This window comes from Entelurus aequoreus, linkage group LG11, assembly GCF_033978785.1.
Source record: "Entelurus aequoreus isolate RoL-2023_Sb linkage group LG11, RoL_Eaeq_v1.1, whole genome shotgun sequence".
NCBI classification, from domain to species: Eukaryota; Metazoa; Chordata; class Actinopteri; order Syngnathiformes; family Syngnathidae; genus Entelurus; species Entelurus aequoreus.
The window spans coordinates 57,812,439-57,834,592 of record NC_084741.1 but is presented as its reverse complement, the minus strand read 5'-3'; the positions used below and the strand labels follow the sequence as shown (position 1 = coordinate 57,834,592).

The 22,154-nt window shown below is 38.7% G+C and overlaps 1 protein-coding gene across 1 annotated transcript in view; it reads right to left on the bottom strand.

Annotated features, from left to right (window-relative positions):
- Positions 1-6,409: 6,409 nt before the first annotated feature.
- The window catches only part of bckdhb (branched chain keto acid dehydrogenase E1 subunit beta), a 62,547-nt gene continuing 46,802 nt past the window's right edge, over positions 6,410-22,154 (bottom strand). Inside the window, exons 10-11 of the mRNA XM_062063596.1 lie at positions 17,726-17,878; positions 6,410-6,695 (exon numbers count right to left, since the gene is read on the bottom strand). Coding sequence (XP_061919580.1) covers positions 17,738-17,878 — 141 coding nt within the window. The 3' untranslated portion in view covers positions 6,410-6,695; positions 17,726-17,737. The remainder of the gene's footprint in view (positions 6,696-17,725; positions 17,879-22,154) is intronic.

The following is a 22,154-nucleotide window of genomic DNA, read 5'->3' as shown; positions in this document are numbered from 1 at the left end:
AAGAATATTACTCATGAAAGTGGTAAATATGTCACACAAGTATCTTTTACATAACTTTTTACAATACTTTGGTCAGAAAACACTCTCAATTAAGGCATTTTTTTTTCTTGGTCAGAGTTTTAATGATTTTGGGTTTGCCTGTAACTTGAGCAAATCGGTTAACTCACATTTAAGTTTTACTGGCATTTGCAGCTTGTTTACGACATGATGGAAGCACTAAATCAATCCCCAGTCATTGAAGCTGAAATCTTTTCCAAATATCACAAAACAATTGCCAAGTTTCCAAAAGAGTAATCATTTGATCAGATTGCTGTGTTCCCTTTCAACCTTAACTTTACGCCATCCGCCTTTGCCCTACTCCACGCCATTGGGGAAAACATCACCTTTGAATTTATCAGTCCCACTTTGAAGTCACTCCTCTTTCTCCTCAGCCCCACTCAAAGGTTGAGTTTTTTTTGTTTTTTTTTACTTCGGACGTAAATAAAAGTGAACACTTCAAGGCGGTTTGGCCCCCTGCTTGTCATCGTAAATGGTTCATTGGCGCTTGAACTAAACCATAAGGCAGCAATACTGTAGCCTAGTGGGGATATGCAATTAGAACAATCGTATAAAAGGGAACCAGAAAATGTGCAGGACAGATACATGGCGTCAGGCCTTTGGGGTAAATGTTCCAATTCTTGAATGTGACTTGAAAGAGTCCACGGCAAGCTATGGATTTAAAAAAAAGCAGTACCTTAAATGTGCTGAGGTCTTAGGGGATGCCTCAAGGTTTCTGTCCAATGAAAAAAACCCAGCATGTATTACAGTACTTCTTAGGGTAAATAGCAAGGCCTCATGACTGCATTTTAAAAAAAAATAAAGAACATGGTGAGTCTTGTTCAATATCAGAGTCCAAGTAACATTCATATTTTACACCTCCAAACACACCTACTGTGGGTGGAACCCTGGTGTTACAATCATGAATATTACAGAGGACACGGAAATTGAAAATATGCCACTGAAGTTGCACAAAACTTGTTTTCATTGATTGCCACATCATAGTTTTGGCTGACCTCAGAAGGCCGCTTGTAACATTGATTAGAGTATGAATATATATTTAAAAGGATTTGCCTCACGCTATTATTAATGCATTTCATTTGAATATTTTTTTCCCGTACACTGTAAAAAAAAAAAAAAAAAATCTATATATTTTTAAGACTTGTGTCAATGTGAAAAACGGCATTTTTCCACATTAAAATTCTGGCAACTGAGCTACCAGTTTGTTTTTTTGTTTTTTACTGTAAAACCTTTTTTATTTTGTTCATTTTGATGAACAACTTGCTTTGAAATCACAAGTCAAGCAGATATTTAAGTTATTTTTATTTTTTTAAAAAAACGTTTGGAATGTATAATGATATATTTGTTGTATTATTGGATACTGATATTTAAGTATTATTTTAACAAGAAAAATGTTTGGAATAATTTGCATACAAAGAAAATATCAAAGTTTATAAAATATGCAATTGCATGCAGTACATATATTTTTTCTGTCAAAATAATAGTAATAAAAAAACTATTTCATGTAGTAAGAAACAATACAGTAGTGTATTGAGGCAAATTCATTTTCAAGCGTTTGCAGGCTTGACACCTGTGCTTTAAAACAATGTCAGGTGAGACTGCATAGATCACCCGAGCTCAAGAGATTAAAACTCAGCGTGAATTTTGCAGCACTTATTCTAAAAGAAGGACTGGCCTCAACAAGACGGGTTTAGAGAAGAAAATAATCAATCAGACAGTATTAATACTTTTGGCTGAAGTGGCCACATCATCTTTAGACACCTTTTATTTTTAATTCAACACAAGTTTGCACAAAATAGGAACACATAATAATATTGTTGAGTCAATATTTGATTTCTATAATGGAGGAAAACTCCCCAAAAATAATTGTTTTGGGTTTAGGTGTCAATCTTTGACGAACATTTGTATTTTCTGCACTAATTTTTTGTTCCGGAACATTCGGTACGATAGAGGTTACCAAATCCCGCACACAACGCTTTAATAAGTGAGGATTTGGGAGAACAAGTGCGGAAATTAAAACTGAGGTTATGTTCTGAACCTAGTGTTGAGTATCTCGAAAACGAACCGGCTCTTTATAGAAAATGAAGTGAACGCTTGCTCCGAATATGGTAAAGACCAACTTGATTGGTCAACATTAGAGAGGGAGGTTACACACACAGCAGTCGGGAGCACACAGACTGGAGGGAGGTAGATGAAAGCGAAAGAGAACACTGCTACATAATTAGAGACTACACACTGGAAAGGTGAGGGGGAAGAAAGCTTCTGAATGCCATTTTGTTAATGGCTAGCAAAATCTTAGTTTTGCACATTTGAATGTCTAATTAGAAGCTCGGTGGCCTTGTGGTTAGAGTGTCTGCCCTGAGATCGGTAGGTCGTGAGTTCAAACCCCGGCCGAGTCATACCAAATACTATAAAAATGGGACCCATTGCCTCCCTGCTTGGCACTCAACATCAAGGGTTGGAATTGGGGGTTAAATCACCAAAACGATTCCCGAGCGCGGCCACCGCTGCTGCTCACTACTCCCCTCACCTCCCAAAGGATGAACAAGGGGATGGGTCAAATGCAGAGGACAAATTTCACCACACCTAGTGTGTGTGTGACAATCATTGGTGCTTTAACTTTTTAACTTTAACTATGTAATGTTTGGTTTGGTTGGTTCACTGTAAATAGTCGGAAATGTACAAACAATCTGATTGGACTTTTTTGTTTAATTGAGATGACTTTTTGTTGGTGTGTTATATTTTTCTCTTAATCGGTTTACTCCGGATCATATAAATAAAGCCAGATAAATAAACATTTAATACACAGTCGTCCCTTGTTTATACTGTAGCTGCCAATTGGTTCCGGACATGACCACGATAAATTGGTTTCCGCGAAGTAGAAACATTTAATTGCTGGACCCTAAACTGTTTACGGCCATCCAAATATATTTTTCAACATTATGAGAGCTGTCTAGACATGAAATAACACCCATTAGTTAGTCACCTTTTAACTCATTTAATTAAATGTAGTAATAGTACATGAGGTTGAGTCAAACAGTGGCCACAATACTGGTTTGGTCTCCTTTAGTGGCCAATACAACTGTAGTATCTGTGTTTTTAGTTTATGTAGGCATTTTTATGCTTGAATATGCTTAATTTAGAACCTACGTTTCTTTTTTATATCCTTTGAAAAATTGACAAAAATCCTTAAAAAACCTGGGCTGTGCTGAAACTGTAATATTTGCAGTGCAATGTATAAAGGGACTGAAATTGGAATTTGTAGATGACAAATTCCTTATTCCATTCATATACAGTAATAAATGATGCCTCGGGGAGTATATGGTGCACTCACTAACTGTATTGACAATGCACTTACTGTTATGTTTCCTAATGTTTAATCTGCTGGATTAAAAAGTCCAAATGAATAGTTAGCAAATATAATTGTTTTTTTTCTTCAAATATAAAGGAATATAAATAAGGAATATGAAACGTGCAACTCGAAAGACACAAGCCCAAAAAAAAACGCTCCTTACTAGAGGTAAAAAAACAACCAATAACTTTTGGAAAAGTATGAACTGAACAAATTCCTGAGAGAGTTTGTTTTTTAGTGGCAGTTAATGTCAGCCTAGGGTTGGGCATTTAACAGTGTCGTCACTGCTTTTTTAACACTGTTATTATGTTATTAACACCAGCTGCTCTGCAACTGCCACACATGGCAAAGTAGTAATGGTCAGACTTAGTGAACCAACATTACTTAAAAGTGCTTCGAAGAGAGAGAAAAAAAGTTTTCGTTTTTTATCCATGTTTTACCAGTATGAAAAACTGACATTTAATGGAAAAGAACAATTGTCGATGCTTAGTGATGAGCATATTTTGCTTCCACAAGTTGAAAATAACTGCCTTTAGAATGAACTATAAATGGGCTATTCAGGATTGCTCAACATGCTCCAACAATGACTCTAATGGAATCTATGACTCACATTGATGCTAACAATAGTACAAAATGGCAATACCATGGAAGCTGCTGATAACCCGCATTACATAGAATGGAATTTTTTCTGACTAGAGACGCTACAGTTCAACATAGTTCCAAAAATATTAAGCGGTTGGGCTTTTTGTCCATTATTTTCAGGGCCTGTTTGTACGCAGATGTCTGGACTGGTTGCTGAGGGAGAGGCCTAAGCCTGAGTCATTGAACAATAGGAAAGATGTAAATGGTAAATGGGTTATACTTGTATAGCGCTTTTCTACCTTCAAGGTACACAAAGCGCTTTGACACTATTTCCACATTCACACACTGATGGCAGGAGCTGCCATGCAAGGCAAAAATCACGACCCATCAGGAGCAAGGGTGAAGTGTCTTGCTCAAGGACACAACGGACATGACGAAGTTGGTAGAAGGTGGGGATTGAACCAGGAACCCATGTAAAAAAATAATAATTGGGAAGTATGTAAAAAAAATAAATAATGGCATGCATGAACATCTTGGCTGTCTGGATGGGTATGACATTTATAATTAGCTTAAAACAATTGATTACTTTTTGAGACTCTTGTGTGTAAGTTTGATTGTCCCGATTCATCGAACCTTTCATTTTCTACCGCTTGTCCCTCTGCAGGGTGTACCCTGCCTTCCACCTGAGTGCAACTGCAATAGGCTCCAGTCCCCCAGATATTTAAAATTCAGTAACCTCCTTTATTTCCATTTTTGCAAAATGATTAAAAAAAGGCCAGGGTACACTCCGTTTCCTGGTTGTAAAGCGCACACAGACGACTGTTTGCAAGTTAAGTGTAAGGTCATTATTTTTGCAGCCATTGATTTTTTACATCCTAAACCTAAAGGCATCTTGTTAGGACCTTTGCAGCTAGGTGACTTGATTAGTGATTACAGTTGAAACTAAACAATTTGGAAGAAATAGGAGGGAAAAAAACACACGCGCACGTACACACACAGCACTATTGATTGATTCAGAAGAAAGAGAAAAAAACACACACACGCCCACGCACACACATAGCACTAATGACAATAACAAAGCAAAAAACAAAACATTGCATGGCACGGAGGATTTGAGGAAAAACGCCACCTTTGAGGCATCCATACTGGAGAATAACTCAAATTAACGCCATCTAAAAATGTTTTATAAAACATAAGTAGAAATAAAATATAAATAATACATTAACTCATAAAAACATAACATTGAGAGAATATATAATATAAAAGTCAATTACTTTCAGCAATTCAACTTCAAATGTGAAACTAATATGTCATATAAACGTATTACATACAAAAGTGAAATATGTCAAGCTTTCATTTGTTATAATTCAGATGATCAAAGCTTAACCTTTGAAAACCCAACATCTTTTCTGAAATTTTCAAGTTAAGGTTTTCATCGGCTGTAAGCCATAATCATCAAGATTATATCAAAAGAAATCTTGAAATATCTTAAGTTGCATGTTATGAGCCTCTTTCATCTATTAGTTTCATCTTGTGTGGATCTTTGCACAATATTCTATTTTTTTAAGCTTCTCTTTGTATATATCCTCATCATAAAGTGCATAAAGTTGAGGCAACCCAAAGGCATCCATCCATTTTCTACCGCATATCCCTTTCGGGGTTGCGGGGGGTGCTGGAGCCTATCTCAGCTGCATTCGGGCGGAAGGCGGGGTCCACCCTGGACAAGTTGCTACCTCATCGCAGGGCCAACACAAATAGATAAACATTCACACTCACATTCACACACTAGGGCCAATTTAGTGTTGCCAATCAACCTATCTCCAGGTGGGAGGTGGGAGGAAGCCGGAGTACCCAGAGGGAACCCACGCAGTCACGGGGAGAACATGCAAACTCCACACAGAAAGACCCCGAGCCCGGGGATCGAACCCAGGACCTTCGTATTGCGAGGCACATTTACTAACCCAAGTCATTTGTAACAAGTCTAAATAAAAGTGGACCAAGTGTTGACCCTTAGAGTAGTCTTTATGCCGTGAACATAAAACCCAAAAATCAAAGGGTTAAAAGCAGTGATGATGACAAAACGAATGACTTAGTTTGAGTGATAAGTTTGTAATTTATTCAACAAGTCGTCAGGCTGTTAAACAAATCTTATATTTTATATAATTACCCTGTTTTTTTCCCGAGTGTGGCTAAACAAACTTGAGGGCACATGTCAGCGTGTTCTAAATTGCTCTGACACTGTGGAAGACTCTGTCACTGTAAAGCCTGCCAGAGTAAAAGTGTACACACAGAAAACAAAGAAAAACAGCTGGAATACTTGTATGTTTTCATTAAATTGTTTTATTCCATTTAAAACAAGATGACAGTATGTGTGTGAGTAGACAGGATGAAGGTAGTAACAAGTCTATGGAGTCAACAAATGATTAAACCCTATTTTATTAAGTCAATAAAACAACAGTATATATTGTACAAAGGATCATATAATCAAATGGTAGCCATCATGTATGTAATAGAAGAGAGTCCACAGGTAATGTAACAGTTTTAATTGCTAAGTCTGAGGGCACACAGGGAACTGGGATTCATCTGGACGCTTCTTCCCTACTGGATGGTCAACAAAGTGTTTATTTGTGGCCGCCCTCTACTGAATGGATACTTGAGGAGGAAAAAGGGAGAGCACAGAGTTTGGGGCCTTCAGGAGTTGGCACTAGAACGGCAGAGAGATTGACAAAGTGAATCACTTGGCGACAATGGCCGATGAGGCGGATAAGTCATGCTGGAGACGAATAGTGAACAGCGGGGACAAGCGCTGACGTCTGTTGGATTTGACTGAGAATATTATTAATGGTTCTGTGGTCCTCAGGCCAACTCTTCAGTAACTATAACTCACAATTAAAACAAAAGGGGGATAACCAATGTGTGGATGATTGAAAGCACCGAGTTCACAGGATTATTGAGCCCTCCTGCAACCAATAAGGCGACAATGTAGCCCCCAGAGTCTCATAACTCTGCTGAACATTAACAAAGAACTTGAACACTGATGGTTCAAGAGAAAAGCTGAATTGCATTAATAATCAATCTGTGATGGTGCTGGATGTACACAAAAAAGAAGACTTGATGGTTATGTAGCTAATTAATAAGTTTCACTATACACTATACACCAAATAGAATGAAAAGAACACGCACAGAGTTTTGAACGTGAGTCCTGATTTGACACAGTGTTAGCCGTTTGTGCTCTACTGACTGAACACATTTGAAACACATGGTGAAAGTAATCATGCCTCACGCGCAAGTTCAGCCAGCAAACATAACAGCCGTCCATAAACACATACAGTATGTGCAGCTAAAAGCTGCTAATGTGAATACCAGAACAGTAAAGATGAAGCGCGATTAATCGCCTACATCCTGTAGCTGTGTTTTATCAAGATTGTAAGCGCTCACAGCAATATTGATGGCCTTTTTGCCTGCTTTGGTCGCAACCACACTGCAGTATCTATCCACACTACACTGAGGAGACGACTGAACACAGACCGATTGCAAGGTGAATGATTTAAGCTACAGCAAAACAAATTATAGGGGCTTATATTTTTTAGCTGATGTCCATGAAAATGTTAAGGAAGGGAGGCACAAGTGCTTTAGATCAGTAGGCCCCAACCACCGGGCCGTGGCCCGGGCCGCACAAGAAATGTAAAAAAATAAATAAATAAAATAAAATATATATATATTTTTTAAATTAAATCAACATAAAAAACACAATATATACATTATATATCAATATAGATCAATACAGTCTGCAGGGATACAGTCCGTAAGCACACATGATTGTATTTCTTTATGAAAAAAAAAAAAAAAAACATTTGTTAAATAACCCCCCGCCCCCGGTCAAATTTTCAAGCGTTGACCGGTCCGCAGCTACAAAAAGGTTGGGGACCACTGCTTTAGAACTTCCGGTGAGTGACATCACTTCCGGAAAAGTCTGGTGCCGCTCGCTGCGGCGCAAACGTCAAGTACTATCTTTCTATCTGTGTGCTTCTAATTGTTTTACAGCTTTCTTTAATATATGGGTCTCAGACACGCGGCCCGCGGGCCGTTATTTTGCGGCCCGCACCATAATATGAAAATTTAATGTTAGTGCGGCCCGCGACTTTTTTATGTATGGCCCTTGACAGCGTCATACTTGCCAACCCTCCCGATTTTTCCGGGAGACTCCCGTATTTCAGGGCAACCATTCTCTCGAATGTCTTCACCCAAACAACAATATTAAGGGCGTGCCGTGATGTCACTGCCTTTAGCGCCCTCTACAACCTGTACAAACAGCGTGCCAGCCCAGTCACATGTTGTATTTGGCTTCTGTACACACTGAAGTGACTGCAAGACATACTTGATCAACAGCCACACAGGTCACACTGAGGGTGGCCGACTTGTAATCTCACTAGAAAGATGTCTGGGCACCGAGTACTTGTCTCTGGCCCCCTGCGTGCGAGAGGCAATGATGAAAGGTATAACAGATTAGTCTCGCTTAACAAGTGGCTGGCTAGTTTTTATAGAGAACAAGGAATAACTTTTATTGATAATTGGCCCTCTTTCTGGGGCTAACCGGGCATGCTAAGAAGGGACGGCCTTCACCCTAACCGGGAAGGCGCCATCACACTTTCCAAAAATATAGATTACTATTTGAGTCAAGATTGACTAACTACACTAGAGCATGCTCGGACACAGACAATTACAGTGTCTGTTAGCCCGGTTGAGGAGTCAGTTAAGCTAGAACTAACCAGCGCCAGGCAGGAAAATTCCTGCACACATAGCATTTCTCGTAGAATAATAAAAAACTCACATGTTTTTTCTGTAGCAACTGTCAGAGGTGGACATGCATTCTACTGAGGTGGCAAATTATGACGAGTTAAATATTTTGCAGTACCAAGCAAATAATCTCAATATCCCCATCATATCAATTCCTAGATGTGATCGTAATTATTTAGGGGCCACTGTGCAAATAGACGTAACGTTAATATCAGTACTATGGATACCATTAGATCATTGTCCCCCAAAACATTATTAGTTAATGAGGTCATTAGAGACAACAATCTTAAAGTCATTGATTTCAGTGAAACTTGGCAAAAATCAAATGAATTTTTCCCGCTTAACGAGGCCTCTCCTCCTAACTAAACAAGTGCACATATTGCTCGTCCCTTATAAAGAAGAGGAGGGGTCGCACTAATATCAAATGAAAACCTTAACATTGGCCCTAACCTAAGTAATAAATATAGATTATTTGAGGTGCTTACTATGAGGTCTGTCACACCGCTACCTCTCCATCTGGCTGTTATCTATCGCCCCCCTGTGCCCTATTCGGACTTAATCAGTGAATTTTCAGAGTTTGTCGCTGATCTAGTGACGCACGCAGATAATATAATTATAATGGAGGATTTTAATATCCATATGAATACCCTGTCAGATCCTCCATGCATGGCGCTCCAGACTATAATACAAGCTGTGGTCTTACACAAATAATAAATGAACCCATGCATCACAACGGTAATATGATAGACCGAGACCAAGTTATGGTACTCTCGTACACTAAAGTAATGTCCGATCATCCCTTATAAAATTTGAAGTTTTGACTCATTGTCAACAAGCTACTTATAACCAATGCCTTAGCAGCAGCAACGTTAGAACATATCAAAACACGTACTGGTGTGTCAAATTAGCCTTTTCTTGGTTTAACTCCTATCTTACTGACAGGATGCAGTGCGTTTCCCATAACAATGTGACCTCGGAGTATGTTAAGGTAATATGCAGTGTTCCACAGGGTTCGGTTCTTGGCCCTGCAATCTTCAGCATCTATATACTGCCGCGAGGTGACATCATCCGCAAATACTGTGTTAGCTTTCACTATTATGCTGATGACACCCAACTCTACATGCCCCTAAAGCTGACCAACGAGCCGGATTGTAATCACCGGGAGGCGTTTCTAAATTAAATTAAACAATGGATGTCCAGCAACTTATTGCATTGTAATGCTAAGAAAACGGAAAAGCTAATTATCGATCCTGCTAGACATCGGCACTTATTTAATAATACCACATTTGACCACAAAACAATTACACAAAGCGACTTGGTAAGGAATCTCTGTATTATCTTCGGCCCAACCCTCTCATTTGAGTCACACATTAAGAGTGCTACTACAACAGCCTTCTTTCATCTCTGTAATATTTCTCAAATGTGTCCCATTTTGTCTCCCACCGACGCTGAGATCATTATTCATGCATTCGTTACGTCTCGTCTCGATTACTGTAAGGATTGGAATGCCCTACCGCTAACAGTTATAGAGATGCTACCTCAGTAGAAGCATTTAAGTCCCATCTTAAAACTAATTTGTATACTCTGGCCTTTAAATAGACCCCTTTTTAGACCAGTTGATCTGCCGTCTCTCTTTTCTGCTATGCCTTTCTCTCCTACGTGGAGAGGTTATCAGGTAACCACGGATCAGCCCCCACGGAGGATGCGCTAGTCGGGACCCGGGGTGGACCACTCCTCCGTGCATCAGTTGGTGACGTTTCTGCGCTGCGGACTTGTCTCCATTCAAGATGATCCCCTTCCTGCCTCCCAATGGACTGGTCTTTTACATTATGAAGTCGGGACCCAGGGTGAACCACTCCTTATGCATCAGTCGGTGACGTCTCTGCGCCCCGACTTGTATGCAAGAGGATCCCCTGCTGGCCCCACTATGGCCTGGACTCTTATATTATTAACCATATCCATTTGGCATCCATTACACCGGTTTTGTCTTGCCCTGATGTGGGATCTGAGCCGAGGATGCCGTTGTGGCTTGTGCGGCCCTTTGAGACATTTCTGATTAAGGGCTATATAAGTAAACTTTCATTGATTGATTGATTGATTGAACAACCAATACCAGGCATCTCCAACTTTTATGACTATGAGACAAAACAAAAAGAAAGTACAAGGTGAGATACTGGTGTTTTATTTATATGTCTGGCAAAATTTAAGTTCAGGACTGAGCTTTAGTTTGTGTTTCTTTACTGACAAGGCCGTCAGATCCGCCGTCTTAGCGCAGGTGACACTTTTGGGGGTCTACTACTTGGCTTACTCTTCTATAACACTCAGGATGTTATAACATTTTAAATCACTATCTCAGGGCATGCTCAAATCAGGCCATGCATGAAAAACTGATGAAAATTACATTAAAGCCAGACTTTAATTTTGAGTATTTGGATTTCATAGTTAAAACATGTTAATAATAGGCCCTTTTCCAGAGCAGATACTTTTACAGGAACTGTTAAATGAAATACCCTTGAGCGTTTCCACAAAAACTACTTGGGTAAATAAAGTTACACCAGGCACGAGTATAGGCCTTGTTCACATTGCAGGTCAATTCCGACTTCTTTGCCCATTTGCGAACTGTATCAGATTTGTTCAGGTCTCTTTCGTATGTAGAAATAAATTGGATATATATCCGTTGCGTCCTCAATGTGAGCGCTCCCGAGGTGAGCGATAACCGGTTTTCCCGGTTATTCGATAAAAAAAGAACAAAGTCCTCGGACTCGAATCCCTTTTCGAGAACCGGTACCCGTTATCGAGACCACTTTTGTAAATAAAAAGAGTTGGTTCTTTATTCAAATCCCTGGGAACGAATCCCGTCCCAACAAGAAGTGCCCCGTGGGACATCACAAGAAATTACGTCACGTAGCTCAGTCATTTGTCACAGTGGGGTGCAGCGGTTCGTTCTCCCGGGCCGCAAAACTGACAGCTCCGGACGAAAGCGTGCAGGTAGGAGATGATTTATTTCTCATAAATCATACACATTACAACAGACAGGAACGAAACAAAAGGAAAGCGTGCCGTTCGCACGAGAAGCTAAAGCAAAAACTTACTTAGCACAGGAATACTAAAAGCTAAGGTAACTTAGCACAGGAATCATGAGCTCGAAAACCAGAATGCCAACGTAACTGTTGCAAATGCAAACAATGAAGCCACGATGAGTGACCGGAAAATGCAGGCTTAAATAGAGTCTCTGATGAGCAACAGGTGCGAAGAACATCTTATTTTCAAAAAGGTTGAAAGTATTTCTCATAATTCTTCTTCTTTGTACTTTGTAAGCACTATTCATTTGAACAACCTCTTAAACTGGATCATATCAGTACAATGTTTAACTTCTTTACTTAATGCATTCCATCATTTAATTCCACACCATTTTAGCTGTTTGCAATTTTACCAAATCATCGAACTTTAATATTTTTGACTCAATAAATAAAGTGTTTGTATGTTCTCTATATCCATCATTATGTATCAGTCTAATTGATCTTTTTTGTAACACGGTTAACGAATGTAGCGCACATTTGTAGTTATTTCCCCACATTTCTGCACAATAACTCAGATATGGTAATACTATAATATCGAGCAGTAGAGAATGTGAAGTGATTTGTTAAACCAAATATTGTGTTTTTTTCCATATACACTACCGTTCAAAAGTTTGGGGTCACCCAAACAATTTTGTGGAATAGCCTTCATTTCTAAGAACAAGAATAGACTGTCGAGTTTCAGATGAAAGTTCTCTTTTTCTGGCCATTTTGAGCGTTTAATTGACCCCACAAATGTGATGCTCCAGAAACTCAATCTGCTCAAAGGAAGGTCAGTTTTGTAGCTTCTGTAACGAGCTAAACTGTTTTCAGATGTGTGAACATGATTGCACAAGGGTTTTCTAATCATCAATTAGCCTTCTGAGCCAATGAGCAAACACATTGTACCATTAGAACACTGGAGTGATAGTTGCTGGAAATGGGCCTCTATACACCTGTGCAGATATTGCACCAAAAACCAGACATTTGCAGCTGGAATAGTCATTTACCACATTAGCAATGTATAGAGTGTATTTCTTTAAAGTTAAGACTAGTTTAAAGTTATCTTCGTTGAAAAGTACAGTGCTTTTCCTTAAAAAATAAGGACATTTCAATGTGACCCCAAACTTTTGAACGGTAGTGTACAACAACCTATCTGGACTCGATTAGAGAATCAATAAGGAATCGGTTCGAAAAGAGGATTCAATAATAGGCTCAAACTCCATAATTTCTTATCAAACATCATCCCTACCGATAAGAGTTATAATTGTTTGCCAAAGTAGACGGTTATTACATAAATAATTAACAACAGCGCAAAAAACAGGTGAAAATACAAATTTTGGAACTCAGGTGAAACTTCCACCACTCCAGTCTCCAACTACTCACCCACAGACACGCTATTCTAGCAGACATTTAAGCAAATCATCCCGTAAAACTGCGAGAGCCAAAATATTTGTCCTCTTCTTTCTTAATCTTCTACGCGCAATTAATTATTCAGAAAATGTTGACAAATGCGCCATTACCGAGACCGACTACAGCTGAAACCATTTTTACTTCCGTAAACAGTCCAGTGTGTGCGATGTCAGGACGTCGTGTCCACATTAGAAATCACATTTTTTTTGTAATGTGAACGGCCACTAAAGAGATCTGATTTGACAAAAAAATCTGAATTGGACATCCAACCCTGCAGTGTGAACGTAGCCTTAGTCTCTTAGTCTTGAGTCGCTGGGTGGACTTTTGAAAGTTCCTCAGAAACCTTTGATGGACAAGCTGTGCTTTCAGAAGCTGCACAGGTGGGTAATTTCTAAAACGTTGTATTCCAAATTTCAACTGTAATTACAGTATGCAGGTACATATTTACTGGACATTATTTAATGTGTGATTTTATTACAATATAATCAATAAAGTACTATCTATCTATCTATAATGGAGAAAAAGAAGAACAATAGGAACTTTCACGTTGCAGGAACTTCTGTGTGGTATCTGTGTGCTTTAAAGGGTTTTTACTTTGCCGTGGTTGTTTAAAATAGCTTGCAGTTTAATACTGTTCATTAATTTGTACATGTTTGATTTTGGTTTGCAAAGCTATGAAAAGTGGACCAATTCTTTTAAACATATTTACAGATGAATATTCAGAATTCAATCGAACGGAGAAGCGGCATCTCCAGTTGCTCACAGGGACAAGACGACCTCGTTTAAGGAAAATGTGAAACAGAGGAGGCGGTAAACAAGTAGAACAAAGGTCAATCACATCAAATATTCAACATTTACTTTGTTACATGCTGTAAAAGTAGTCATTGACACGGCATTTGTATAGTTATTAGCCTCAACCCGAGTGAACTGAATGCTGAATGAACAGGCCAGTGCTATATCTGATGATTTAATGATGTCGCCGTGAAATAAACATTAACATTCATCATTTATGCATTGTTATTTACAACTGAAATTGACCAATAGTACTCGCCTGCCCCTTATGAATTCATTATTTACTGAGGGGACGACTTTTCTGACTGTTAGACACTGTGAACAAAAAGCCTGACTTTTTATGTTAAATACGGCACACTTTCGCTCTCGTTTTGTATCTTATTGCTCTTTATTGTATAAACCCCGTTTCCATATGAGTTGGGAAAGTGTGTTAGATGTAAATATAAACGGAATACAATGATTTGCAAATCATTTTCAACCAATATTCAGTTGAATATGCTACAAAGACAACATATTTGATGTTCAAACTGATAAAACTTTTTTTTTTTGCAAATAATCATTAACTTTAGAATTTGATGCCAGCAACATGTGACAAAGAAGTTGGGAAAGGTGGCAATAAATACTGATAAAGTTGAGGAATGCTCATCAAACACTTATTTGGAACATCCCACAGGTGAACAGGCAAATTGGGAACAGGTGGGTGCCATGATTGGGTATAAAAGTAGATTCCATTAAATGCTCAGTCATTCACAAACAAGGATGGGGCGAGGGTCACCACTTTGTCAACAAATGCGTGAGCAAATTGTTGAACAGTTTAAGAAAAACCTTTCTCAACCAGATATTGCAAGGCATTTAGGGATTTCACCATCTACGGTCCGTAATATCATCAAAGGGTTCAGAGAATCTGGAGAAATCACTGCACGTAAGCAGCTAAGCCTGTGACCTTCGATCCCTCAGGCTGTACTGCACCAACAAGCGACATCAGTGTGTAAAAGATATCACCACATGGGCTCAGGAACACTTCAGAAACCCACTGTCAGTAACTACAGTTGGTCGCTACATCTGTAAGTGCAAGTTAAAACTCTCCTATGCAAGGCGAAAACCGTTGATCAACAACACCCAGAAACGCCGTCGGCTTCGCTGGGCCTGAGCTCATCTAAGATGGACTGATACAAAGTGGAAAAGTGTTCTGTGGTCTGACGAGTCCACATTTCAAATTGTTTTCGGAAACTGTGGACGTCGTGTCCTCCGGACCAAAGAGGAAAAGAACCATCCGGATTGTTATAGGCGCAAAGTTGAAAAGCCAGCATCTGTGATGGTATGGGGGAGTATTAGTGCCCAAGACATGGGTAACTTACACATCTGTGAAGGCGCCATTAATGCTGAAAGGTACATACAGGTTTTGGAGCAACATATGTTGCCGTCCAAGCAACGTTACCATGGACACTCCTGCTTATTTCAGCAAAACAATGCCAAGCCACGTGTTACATCAACGTGGCTTCATAGTAAAAGAGTGCGGGTACTAGACAGGCCTGCCTGTATTCCAGACCTGTTTCCCATTGAAAATGTGTGGCGCATTATGAAGCCTAAAATACCACAATGGAGACCCCCGGACTGTTGAACAACTTAAGCTGTACATCAAGCAAGAATGGGAAAGAATTCCACCTGAGAAGCTTAAAAAATTATTCTTCTCAGTTCCCAAATGTTTACTGAGTGTTGTTAAAAGGAAAGGCCATGTAACACAGTGGTGAACATGCCCTTTCCCAACTACTTTGGCACGTGTTGCAGCCATGAAATTCTAAGTTAATTATTATTTGCAAAAAAGAAAATAAAGTTAATGAGTTTGAACATCAAATATCTTGTCTTTGTAGTGCATTCAATTGAATATGGGTTGAAAAGGATTTGCAAATCGTTGTATTCCGTTTATATTTACATCTAACACAATTTCCCAACTCATATGGAAACTGGGTTTTTATTTACTTACGCTTTAGTAAAATAAATCTGACCTGGTATTGTCTGTTTATTTACAAAGCATAAATGTAAATATACAGTACTGTACCAAGCATCCATACTGTACATTGTCAGCCTGATTTGTAAAAAACATACCCTTAAAGAGGAACTGCACGTTGTTTATAATTTTGCCTATCGTTCACAATCATTATGAGAGACAAGAACACACATCTTTTTTTTTAACAATTTTAAATATGATAAAAAAGCTTGAAAGATGGGGCTAATGGGAGTCACCGTTGTAACCTTCAAAGCCCTCTAAACAACTTAAAAACCCTCTAGCAGTTTTACATACACATTGCAAATCTATATAAAACGTATCAGGCACGTTCATAACAATATGTACTATGCTAAATATTTACTGTATTTGATCAATTCAATCATTTCCGGGACTGATTTATTTTGTGCATTGATTTCTGTTTCCATAGCAGCGCACGTCTGACTTCTGGCAACATGTGTTCCTACTTCCGCAATCAAACACGCGTGTGTGTTCTAATCATGGCAGACTTGGTAACAAACAACAAAAATTGTTATTTTTGGACAAATAAGGATTTGCAACCGTGTACTTTTGAAGCTAAATATACTGCTGCTCATAGAAGTGAGCACGGAGGAAGAGTGAGACGTTGGAGCAGACGGAAGTCGGGAGAAGGGGATGAAAGCGATTTTGAAACTATAAATATGGAATTTTTTTTTTTTTTTTTTTTATAATGTCCTGCCCAGCTTCTCGGGCAAATCATATAGCAGATGTAGATGCCCATATCGGCTGTTCAGATTTACTTTACAAAAGAGAAGTGTAGGATACTCTAAATTCTCTAAATATGGAATTTGGAGCCAAGCTATTTCGGCATGAATCAACAGGAAACGTCCCCGACCAGTTGGACCAGACAAACAACTGTCCATCGAGAGAGTCACTTTAATATTGATCATGATACATTCAGCGTGTTAGTACAACTACAGTTCATACGCTGTCTGGCTACCTCAGCTGTGTACGAACAAAACATGAAATGTGGGCTAATACTTTACAGATACTGTAATATGATTGTTCATGTTTTTAAGTCAGTACAGATTGGTGTCGTATCACAGTGTTGAGCATTACAAATACAAACGCGTTTTGTGTTGTTGTACAAGCTAGCTTTTCTCTTGCTGTGGTTAGCTTTTACGGCTAATAACGTAGCATGCAGTTGTGTTACTACGATAGAAAAAGAGTTTCTCAGTGTTCGCTCTTACAATAACAATGTCGCTACAGTTTGGTTGTTATACGGGTTACGAAACGTAAAAGAGGTATTGACGGTTTTTAAATGCATTTTAAAGTGATTGAGAGGTAGAATTGATTGCTCCCATTATCTGCATTGCTAGCCACTTAGAACGAGCCGATTTGTATATGTTTGAAAGCAAAAAAAAACAAAAAACTTTTGTCTTCTTGTCTCTCGTAATGATTGTGAACGATAGGTAAAATTCACAAAAATGTGCAGTTCCCTTTTAACTGTGAAATGCGGTGGAAACCCAAACCACACATGTCCACAGAAACCTACATTTCCTGAACTTTTGGTGGAAAAGGGACTAATTCAGCAGCACAAAATCTAAATGCCTGTTCTCCATTCCACCCTGTTTTTAGATTTTGTTCAGGAAAGTATAATATGTTCAAAGGCAGCTTCTGTGTTGTCCTTACCTGATTCCAGTTTTAGTAGTTAATCATCTTCTTGATTGCTTCAAAGCACTTCCACTTGTCTGGGATGTAGAAGGGTTCAAAAATATGCGGGAATGGAGTGTCGTAACCACACACTCTATTAATGGGAGCCTCCAAGTTAAGAAAACACTCCTCCTAAAAAACACAATTAAAAATAAGCAAGTCAGGATAGATATTATTGTTGACAATCCAAGGTGACATGAAAAATAGAAACATGTTCTTCACTGAGCTTCTAGACAAATGATGAGACATTTGCCCACTTCATTGAAGCGCAGGAGCTCCTACAAATGACATCCAGAAATAAATTATCTTAATATTGTTTTTTAATTAGGCATTTATGAAAAGCATTCGATATAATCAATCACAATATCCTTATCATAAAAATAGAACAATATTGCTTTATGGGTCTGGTTCTGAACTGGGTGAAAAGCTACATAAACAGGAAGCAATATGTGAGCCAAGGAGATCCCACATCAAAGTAATTAGATGTATCTCTAGGGTCAGTCCTGGGACCAAAATTGTTCAATTTATATATCTATGACATCTGTAATATTTGATAATGACAGTTTAAACCAAAGACTGTCTCTGATGTTGTCACAAAGTGTTGGTGACGAACCCCAAGATGCAGAGACGGCAGGCTTGGTGCAGGAAAAAATTATTTAATGTCCAAAATAAAGGTAAAACACAAACCAGGAACTAGGAGACAGGAAACAGGATACCAGGAAAACAGGAAACGAGGAACTAGAAGACAGCTCACAGCATACAGGAAACGGCTAACAGCTATCCGGATTCAGCATACAGGTAGTAGTTACAGCTACAACGACAATACTCCAGCCTACACTGGAGGGCAAGGCAGGTCTAAATAGCAGCCGGCTGATTGACACCAGGTGTAGCCAGGTGCCAATCAGCCGCAACTGAGGGGAAACAGTGCTCAGGGAGACAAGCAGGAAACCGAACAAAAATAAGAGCGCTGACAGGAAATAAAACACAGAGGAAAAACTAAAACATAACCAAACTGTCAGTGACAAGCCTAACAGATGTATCTAATATGAATAATGAATACAAATTAATTGTGTATGAAACAACACATTGCACTTGTTTGTGAGCTTCCAATAGTGTTGGCTTCTCAGTTAAGTCCTGTCCTAAAATACCAATGTGAGGGTGACCTCAAGGGTTCTACTTCCTGCCAGTTGATCAACACCACTTCATTTAGTGGGTAACTTGACAGTCCCATCATGTGAAGAACTCAACAGATTAAACTGAATGCGCAACTGTGAAATAAAGCCAAAGGTGATGTCTATGTAAAATATCTGAATGCCAAATTGCAAAGATTTATTTCGAAACCCTACAAATGTTGAGGTCTAAAATATACAAGTTTCCAAACCATTTCCTTTCGCAGAGTAACATAATGGAAACATGAAGTTGAGCAGGAATGTACTTGCAAAGACTGAGCAGGATGCCATCCTCGACATGGATGCCATACTCTTAGAACTGACAGGTAGGAGGAGGCAACAACACTACACTTCTGCCTTTTGAGGTCAACATAATTCATCATTAATTAAGATAAATCATGTAACAATAAATTGCCATCTTAATAGGCAGTGAAAAATTCCTTGTTCAGGAAGAATCATTGAGGGACAAAGAGCAAGGAATCAGCATATTGATGAGCGTTATAAAAAGGAATAGGACCTCAGAAGCAAGTCCATGCGCCACAACATTCAAGCAGTGAGACACTAACAGGGAGTTTGTCAGGATGGCATCTGTAATCACCTCTAAAAAAATCATTGCATGTGGAAGCAAAGTACAGCATTTTGACTGCCCGCCACCACAGCTGGACAGGAGTAAGGCCACAAGTCTCAAATTACATTAAATCAGTATTTATATTTTGGGAAATACATTATTACATGTGTTATACTTAAACGTTCGAAAACAAATATTTTAATATGGTAGTTGCAAAAGCTTGTATCCACAGCACTTAAAATAATTCAGTGAGGGATAGCTAGAATGCTGAGATTTTACTTATGTAGGATTAAGGATAAAATTAGCTGTGCAAACGGTATTATATGTAATAGTAGGGAACCATAACAGCATGACAGTGCAATTTTGTTATTCTTACAGCCAGACCTGTGTGTTTATTTCAGTACCTGATGGTTTCAGCTACAACTGTTGCCTTCCTCAGAGGTTATCAGTCCAAAATATTCAACTATGAGTCATTTGCGGAAAACACCTACGAATGATTAACCAATCAAAAAGTACCTTTTTCCTGATTTGTTTTGTATATATGTCCTTTGAGGAACGTTTAGAGGTTCAACTGAATAAACATTTCCGAGAAATAACTTTTACAATGGTCTACCCTGCCTGAAACTTTCGGCATCTCAAACATACATACAAACTAACTAACAGCCTTGTTTAGATTCAGATTGCATTTATGGCTGGCCAAATGAAAGCCTTTATTACGATTGACGCTAGTACTAGAAACAACTGATGTTTGGTGGTAAAATGACAGTTCTTGCTAAGCTTGTATTTGTAGTACTCAGAATGATACAATAAATTATAAAGCATGACAGCCACCCTAACTCATGGTGCCATAAACCCAACCCACTGAACAACACAGGTAATGTTCTGCCACTTATATTAACATGCTAAAACAATGCCATGACAATATAATGGCATAAAGTATATCAACATTCACACTTTATATTCTACTTATCCTGTATCGTAGAAAACAAAATGTCTTATCTTTACATTGAGAACACAGTCTTCTTTGTACTCTGCTCTAAAGATGGTCATGGGATGAATAGCATGAGGCAGTCTGTTCTTTTAAGGCAGGGGTGGGCAATTAATTTTCACCGGGGGCCGCATAAGCAACCCGAGCACTGCTGGAGGGCCACACGACAATATTCCAATTAAATTTCGCTCAATATTATTTTTGATATACCGTAAGATAAATAATAATGACGATAATAATAATAATAATTAATAATAATAATAATAATAATAATTTAATTTAACCTTAACCTAACTTAACTTTATACAAAAGCAGATTGCTTTTGATGGTCACTTTATCCTACATTATCCAACATTTTTCCCCATCAGATTTGGACAACCATCTGTTGTTAAAAATAGTTTTTAATCATATTTATTTTATATTGTTTTTTATATTGGTTTTATATGTAATTGTTTTTTCTTTTTATTCAGTCATTGGTGGAGCTAAGGATAATATTTGAATATTGTTTTTAATATTATTGTGCAGCACTTTGGAAACATTTTGTTGTTTAAATGTGCTATATAAATAAAGTGGATTGGATTGTCACACCTGCCAGCTTATCCCATTTCAGTCCTAACATGTCCAAACACGCATTTACCTATGTGAACAAGTCATTACCTGTGGTTGTCTCTTTAATTGACTGCCAGCTACTCCGTGATTTGAAAGTCTGCAGTTATCCCACGTAAGAAGATGAGCAGCTGGGCGGTGTCACATACATCACAGATCTCATCCAAAGTTAGCGAAAAACAGTCCATGTCTCTGAGGCATATCAGCGCAACAGAGTCCAATAAGCACTCCTTAATAAACTCTCCGTCAGAAAACGCCTTACTTTTTCTGGCGCTTTTGTGAGAAATGACGAAACTTGTCCTGACGGTTGCATCTCTGGGGGTGTGAAATATGGCAAAAAGTCCTTGTTGGGTTTGCAGTTTTACCATCAACGCATCAGCCTCCCTTGCGCGCGCTTCATCAGACACATTCCGGTATTTTCCCTCGTGTTTCTTCGTGTAGTGGCAATTAAAATGATATTCTTTAAACACAGAAAGCTGTGTACCACAAATTAAGCACACGGCTTTACCATTAATTTATGTAAAGAAATACTTGCCAGTCCATGTCTTGTTGAAAACACGCCATTCGTCATCAACTTTTCTTTTTTTAGCGTCTCATCACTTGTCTCTATGCACCTTCACTCACAGGTTCCCCCCCGGACATACGGCATAAATAACACATTTCAAAATAAAAGCAGCACAGTTGTATTGCGCGCACGACATAGATGTTTTTTAAACTTTATTTTGTAATTTGTGATTGCACCATTCAATTCACTCACAATCGCACACGCGCATACGTCCACACGGAAGTAATACAAATAACGCTTTTCAAAACAAAAGCAGCACCGTTGTATTGCACACTCGACATAGATACTTTTTGAAATGTATTTTGTAATTTATGATTGGCCTCACGCGGGCCGGACAGGGATGCGCAAAGGGCCGGATGCGGCCCGCGGGCCGTACAACGCCCAGGTCTGTTTTAAGGCATAATATGTCCAGGGTGAATGCGTCGATGGGAGGGAGGACTTATCATTCAATATTGTTAATTGTTAATACTGTTAAAAAAGCATTGAAACACTGAACAGTCAGATATGTGTGT